The sequence below is a fragment of the Gordionus sp. m RMFG-2023 genome, chromosome 5, assembly GCF_954871325.1.
Source record: "Gordionus sp. m RMFG-2023 chromosome 5, tfGorSpeb1-WG-v2, whole genome shotgun sequence".
In the NCBI taxonomy this organism is placed as follows: Eukaryota; Metazoa; Nematomorpha; class Gordioida; order Chordodea; family Parachordodidae; genus Gordionus; species Gordionus sp. m RMFG-2023.
The window spans coordinates 20,869,330-20,877,079 of NC_088779.1; the positions used below are offsets into that span (position 1 = coordinate 20,869,330).

The following is a 7,750-nucleotide window of genomic DNA, read 5'->3' on the forward strand; positions in this document are numbered from 1 at the left end:
AGATCTCTTTCCAATCCCGGTATTTCCATGCCAACCATAAACTGATCACGTAAACGCTCGTCAATATCATTAAGATAATGACAACGCTTTCCAATTGTTCTAATTTTATTTGCAAATTCAGTTATGGTTTCAGTTGTTCTCCGTAATCTAACGAAATCAAATCTAGAAGCAAAAGCTGTTGACGTCGGTTTAAATAGTTTAAAACATATTGACTTAATTTCCTTAAAAGATAAAGTTTCGATCGAATCAGGATAACAAAAACGGTCCACCAACTCAATATTCTTATTGCCAAAAAATGTTAAAAATATATCTTTATATTGACATTCAGATGGGCTTACGTTTTTTAACCGAAAACTGGCTTCCCATTGAGAAAAATATCTGTGAATAGAAGTATCCAACTCGAATTTATCAAATTTAATCGTAGATAAATCCGCTATTTTTTTTGAATCTCCATTTAAGGAATTATTTTCTCCACTTAAGGAATTATTATCTCCATTTAAGGAATTATTTTCTCCATTTATCGTCGCCATTTGTAGTAATACCAACTACTAATTATAAACAATACGACCACTGATTTATATTTCAATTTATTTTTGATATCAAATTTTATTTATTGTTTTTTTGAATGTTCGATTCTATTTTTAATATACAATATACATAAATAATCATTTATTAATTTATTACAATAGGGAATATAGCTATTAGTGTATATCTTCATAATGGTTGGGATTTAGCGCATGTTTATTTAATTCAAATAAAAAAACATTCATTCAAAAATCCCGCAAAAACAAAATATATGTGGAACCAACAATGTATATATTAACTAATTAATTATTCCCTTAATTCAGTTATAGCAAACATGAACGATTCAGGTTTGAGTGGAGGAGGATTTATGACAGGATCGAACTCTACATCCGTTAAAGTAAATTAAATAATTCTTGACAATATATAATATATAGACAACAATTAAAAACAAAAATCGCCTTCCATGTACAATAGCCTCCATTTTATTACTTGATCCAACGAGAGATACTCTTATAATTGGAGATATGGAATATGATCAGGTTTTGTTTTATTGATTTATTTCATTTCTCATTTGGCAATAACTAATTAAAATTTTACTGTAGATTACATTAGTTGGTTTAATTCGATCAGTCAAAGAAACTCCTACTAATATTACTTATGAATTAGATGACATGACTGGACCATATATTGATATAAAACAATGGCCATATCCTTCAAAAGTATTATATAATATGAAGCAATATACATTTTAGGTTATTTATTTTATTAGGATGATGAAAATGGATTTGAGGATAGTAGAAAAACTAAAATTTATCCTGAAAATTCTTATATAACTGTTATTGGGAGCATAAGAAGTTTTAATAGCAAAAAAAGCATATTAGCTCATAAAATTTTACCAATTACTGACATGAATGAATTAACGATGCACATATTAGAAGTTACTTATTCTCATATGAAATTGGTGGATTTATCAAATAATCTACATAAAAATATGAATTCAAATAATAGTATTGATCAAAGCAATGTTGAAGATTCCATGATTAATACTTCATTTACTCAGGGATATAACTCTGGTCTAAATCCATTAGCGCAACAAGTATTCAATGTTTTTATGTGATTTGTTTTATCTAATTTAAAATTTTATTTTATAAAAATTATATTAACAATATTATTCTTTAAAAATTTTATTTATAGATCTTAAAGACCATATCACAGTGTAACACAGAAGAAGGAATTACTGTAATGATGATTAAAAAAGCTCTGCCTAACATTTCAATAGATCAAATAAAGTTAAATTATATATAATTAACATTAATATCTTATATACAATAATTTCATATAGGGTTGGCTAAAGTTATGAGTATTTTATAAAAATATTGTTTATTTTTTTACAAATCATAATTGATAAAATAATAAAAATATTTTTATAATATATGTCCTGAAAAAATAAACCAAGAAAACGTTAATTATACATTTATTTTAATACATTAAACATCTTTTTTTTGTCAAAATGAATTTAATTATTGTTGGAGGATTAAAAAATACTTTTACAAATTTAATATAATTATAAACATTTCCAGAATTTTTAACTTTATTTATTAACAATGTTTATTTTAATTTAACTAATATTCTATTTTTATATAAACTTTTCAAATATTTTAACATGATGGATTAAAATTATGATAAAGTATATATTATATATAATTTATATTATTATAATAGAATATTATATAACATATTAAACATAATACTATATAAAATAACATGAAAACATTTGCATGGCCCAGCCCAGTTTTTTTTCCAAAAAATTTTTTTACAGCCCGGTTTGGCCCGGGTTAAAAAATTTTAGGCCCGGCTTGGAATTTTTTAAAATTATATTCGACCTGGTATATACAAAAAATTTACCTATATTTGGTATTTTATCATATTTTTTGGCGAATATTATCATTTCATAAGCAAGCATATTAGCTAATGTTGTTACAGTGAAGAGGGGGATATTTTTCACCAGATGTTAAAACAAAATAAAAGGATATTATTATATTTTTATCTTAATCATACTTAAACATTAATCTATGTTAAAAAAATATTAAACAACTTTTTTAAATGTCACACTTGAAAAATTTTTTTATAAAAAAATGTAAAGTTTTGTCATCACATATTTTCTTTTACTTAGTTAACGATATTTTATGTAGAATAATTTTAAAAATAATGATAAATTATTCATCTTAGTTATTAGATCTTAGTCAAAATCTTTTATTTCTGAAAATAGTTTTTTTCTCTCACTTTATTTTATCATATTTGAGACATAACTTTAATTTAATATTTTATTCAATTCGTATATTACATATAAACATTATATAATAAATTCGTAATTACATTAATACATGAATATTGATTATATAAAATATGAAATATTTAATGGTAGTTCATAGTCATAAATTGCTTGCTTAGTAGTACCTATTTAATTAAAATATTAAAAAATGTTAATCGTAATTTATTATATAATTAGATTACTTTAGTCAATAGGTAGTCCACAATAGCCCAGCTCCAAATATTGTTGCATATGATTATAAATAAATTGATGCATAATTTGATTAATATTTGTTATTATGTGCTCCCTTGTGCTTGTCTGGGAATTAATGACCTATATTTGTTTTTGAAGACCCCGAAAAAAATTTCAATTGTGGTTAATATGGGGGGAGATACTCTATTCTCTCTTTAAAGGCATCAATTAGATGACTTTTATGTATAGAAGCAATATCCATAACTAAGATGGCATCTGGTGGTAACATACTAATAATCTCCATTAACGAATTTCGAAATAATATACCATTATATGATCCGAATGATTTATATTTTCATTAATAGTTGCTAAAGAATTATTATTGCAGAAATGCTAGAATGTGATTGATAATTTTCCATATCATTCCCATCTGAGATTGGCAAAGAATAATTTACAGAAGTATTTGGGAGTAAAGGAGAGTTATTAAAATTATAAAGTAAGTAGTCTATATTAAACATTATATATTTAAAGATTTAAAAATTAATTAATATTAAATTAAATATACAAAAATATTAAATTATGTAAATGATATGTGAAAAAATATGTTTTAACTTCAAGTATGGCATTTTTTGAAAAAGTTGTTTAATATTTTTTTAACATAGATTAATGTTTAAGTATCATTAAAATAAAAATAAAATAACATCCTTTTATTTTGTTTTAACATCTGGTGAAAAATATCCCCCTCTTCACTGTAAGCCCCACGTTTCGGTTAACTCAATATTTTCGCCAGAAAAATATTGACTAAGCATTGAAATTTCGATACTATATGTCTAGACCTTTGCTCCTTCTAGAACTAAATTTTCAGCTTGCGTAATATTTTTCTGGGTAAAAAACTGAGTTAGCCGTTTTTAAAAATCGGCCCAAAACGAGCTGTTTAAGAACACTACCATATTTTTTTTTTAAATTCTAAACAGATTATTACAAATTGATACTATAAAAAATTTGTGTAAATAATATTTTGAGAATATACTATATTGATTGTATTTAAAAAAAAATAAAACTGATATTTTAATTAATAAAAAATATAACATATATTATATAATAATGTATTTAATCCTTTGCGTATTTATTCCTTTGCGTATTTATTCCATGGCAGGAAAACTTTAATTATATTATGTAATAGATACTATGAGTGTTAGCTAGTGTTAACTTTCACCCAACGTTATAATCATAACCATATATAATCATTATAACCATATCTAATTGATGAATATAATAATTCAAGTTGTATAAATTTTAAAAGAAAAATTTTTCAGGCCCAGCCTGGCTCAAGTTTTTTTTAAAAAAAATTTTCAGACCTGACCCGGCCCAGGTATATTTTAAAAATTTAAAATACGGCTCAACCCTGGTACCCGGGCTGGGCTTAGGGCCGGGCCTGCAGGTCTCTGATAAATAAATATAATATATTTCTAACGCAAAATTAATATAGGCAATAAATATAAAATTATTATTTAAGAGAACATAAGGTTAAGGAATTTAAAAAAGGATGTCTAAAAAAATAGTAAAAGAAACTGGAGAAGAAAAGAAGGAAGGTATAATAGGCATGAAAGATAACAAATAATATACAGGAACAAACCTTTCTCATAAAAGAAGTGATTTCTTAGACTGATCAGTTTTTTCACAAATTCATCTCCCCAATTCTTTTAAAATGATTTGAGCTTTGTTGCAGAAAGGCTTAAAAATGGAGTAGTCGATGAGTTAATAGGTTCAATGGAGATGTATTTAGCGATTTTCTGGGTTTCTGTGGGCAAGAGCATTGACTCAATGTAGGCAAAATCACAAACCAGTAGCTGACCCCCTGACCAATGAATTATAAACTTTCCATCACTACTTCCATTTTTTTTTAAATATGCTGGTTGATTCAAGTCTAGAGGGAATGCTTGCAGAAAGTGCACACAAAATTATGTAGTTACACTTGGTGTGCCATGATGGCCTTATGGCAAAAGGTCTTGACAAAATCGGCAATGGGGCAATGCCTACACTTATTTTACTATGTTTACATGGTAAGGTACAACAATTTCTCAGTTGAGCCATAATCCAATAGCAAATCTTAGCTCATCTGTAGAAAGCAGTAAATAGGCTTTGTTGAAGTGTATGGTTTCCAGAAACTCATAACTGTATCATTGGTTCAAGTGGTGAAAAACTGTGATATCATCATCGTGAAGGCTGATTTTAGATAAGCGATGGGACCGTTATTGAGGATAATATCCCAATCTTTCTAAGGGGAGGATCATAGAGTGTTTAAGAATCCAAATTGGCCCAAAATTTTTATATAAAAATATTGAATCAATATTTATGAGTAAATTGAATTAATTATGGAGATTTTCTTTAAATTTGGACTTTAATAATTTTGATTTTAGTTTTTATATAATATTTATTTAAAAGATAAAATTAGAAAATGGTGCCTAACATGGAATCTGCATATCTAAAGATATTGTTTATTTAAGATATTAATTTTCTTTTGAGATATTAATTTTCTTTGTTTCTGGTGATTGTTAATTTTTTACCTCATGTTTTTTGCCAAAGTTTTTTAAGGTCGTTTAAATTTAGAGTAAAAAAATATTTTTTCTTTGCTGATATTTGTTGTGTTAAGATGATTTGGTAGCCACAATTGATGCATATTGTGCATTCCAAATGCCTACATTATAATACCATACCAGAGATTTTTTGACAAAGAAGTATGAGTAATACTGTCTGGTCTTTTATTGTGAAAAATATTAGTCCAACTGGTTCTAAAGTGAAGGGAATGTGAGCTGATAATAGTGCCCTGCTAATCATGCCCTTAGAATATTTGCAATATAAGGAATGATATCCTTTACCATCAACTGCTGTGTTGCTAAGAACACATGTGTGTTGAATAGCAAAGTTTAGATGGAGCCCTTGATATTCGTAGTTCTTCAGATGAGAGATATATATCTAGGTTTTAAGGGGATAACATCAAACTTTTATACCTGTTATGATTTTTGATAAAAGGAATATTGGTAAGTTCCCCTAATTTCAGTTTAAAAGGAGTTAATTGAGGGAATATGCAATTAGAGGAGTGTTCAATCTTTTTGGAAAGCTAGTTAGTCCAGTGTTTGGTAATATATTTTTTAGTAAAGGCTGCTTGTAGACTTGGTCTGGTAATAGCGTTATTAATTGCTTTATTTCTTTGGAAGATTGACCAAGAGATAAATTGGTAAATCTCTTTTTAATAAATTAAATTAGCATACTGAAAAGATCCAATAATTTTTTTTATTTAATAATAAATAATTTAAATTGCAACATTTAAAATTGATTTATATCCTGAATTTTAGTTAAAAAAATCATTGTTTTAAATAAATTTGATTAAATTATGCCATGGCCATGGCCAAACTGATTAAATTATGCCAACCCTAATATATAAATTATTGGCTTTTTTAAAAGTTTATATTATTTATTTATGCAAAATTATTTTCTTATATGTGTACAATGTTTATATTGTTTGATTTTATTGTTATCTATAGAAGAGAAGTTGAATTTTTAAGCAACGAAGGGCACATATTTTGTACAATCGATGATGATCATTACAAATCTACTGACAGCTTCTAATTTATATAATCTATTACTTTATATATCATTTATATTGATCATGAATTTAGTCAGTTTATAGATTTTATTTATTCTAGGATGAATGTATGAAAAATATAGTTACATTATATTCAACTTTTGCAAATAAGCCTATCTGTAAATGTCCTATGTGATTCAACATTTATTATTAACAAATTTTTCCATTTAAAAATTAATTTAATAAAAAAAAATTTAATATTTGCATTATTTGTAAAAAAAAGTTATTAACTAGACAATCTACTATTCAAATATTTTAACTAGGGTTGATTTTGTTGATAGTGGTTTCCAGCGATAAATTGAAATATTTATAAAACAAAAATTATAAGAAGATGAAATCAGATAGAATACAAATATGAGAAGGAAATTACTATTTATTAGAATATATTAGGAAAACTGATAACTTAGTTAATTATCTTTATTAAGTTCAAACAAAATTGAAATAAGAGATACATTTTTTTTCACTTGATTTTGCATCAATTATAAGATTTGGAATTTTATAAGTTTTTTTTGTTCATAAAAATAATAGTGTATTTTTTTGTAATCATTTTGTTTATATAAATTGATTGAAATATATACATAAAAAATATATAAATGTTGCAAAACATTCCCAAAGGTCGATTGGAAGGGCCTCTTAGGGCATTTCTAATTCCTTTGTTTGCCTATTGCCCACTTATGCCCAGGCTTTAATCGGGGATTATTCTTGAAATCTACTATATTATAAAATTAAGAGAACTTTAGGTATAAAATTTGAATGCTATTATCATTTTAAGGTAACGATTTTGAATTCTTGGGTGAATTGTATCATCATACAAAGGTAAAGGCCTGTATCTTTAGAGGGTGAATTGGGAGATAAGAGTAAACAATTAAAAAGGTAATCTTTGATGCGTGACTGCAAAATTTTTATACGAGCCCTTTTTAAATAAAAATAGGAGGTCATAGGCTACTATTAGCATCTTTTGTGTCTTTAAATTAGAGTGGCGTGGCCCGGTTACCTTTCACATTATTAGACTAACTTACAGAAATCAGCATCAAAGCCTTCACAAGCGTTGTTAAAATGCCCGATTTGGGTCGATT

The 7,750-nt window shown here is 26.1% G+C and overlaps 1 protein-coding gene across 1 annotated transcript; it reads left to right on the forward strand.

Moving 5' to 3' along the window:
- Window positions 1-762: 762 nt before the first annotated feature.
- LOC135929935 (replication protein A 32 kDa subunit-like) lies at window positions 763-6,727 on the forward strand. Its single transcript, XM_065466686.1, has 7 exons — window positions 763-812; window positions 855-922; window positions 960-1,064; window positions 1,128-1,244; window positions 1,295-1,621; window positions 1,720-1,814; window positions 6,574-6,727. The coding sequence occupies exons 1-7, from the start codon at window positions 797-799 to the stop codon at window positions 6,656-6,658; spliced, it is 813 nt and encodes a 270-aa protein (XP_065322758.1). The 5' UTR covers window positions 763-796; the 3' UTR covers window positions 6,659-6,727.
- Window positions 6,728-7,750: the final 1,023 nt, after the last annotated feature.

Bases quoted from the DNA above. Each gene is read 5' to 3' on its own strand.
- LOC135929935 (XM_065466686.1), top strand. The intron at 1,065-1,127 runs GTTTTGTTTTAT...ATTTTACTGTAG, and splicing joins GAGATATGGAATATGATCAG to ATTACATTAGTTGGTTTAAT. The intron at 1,815-6,573 runs GTTAAATTATAT...TGTTATCTATAG, and splicing joins ATTTCAATAGATCAAATAAA to AAGAGAAGTTGAATTTTTAA.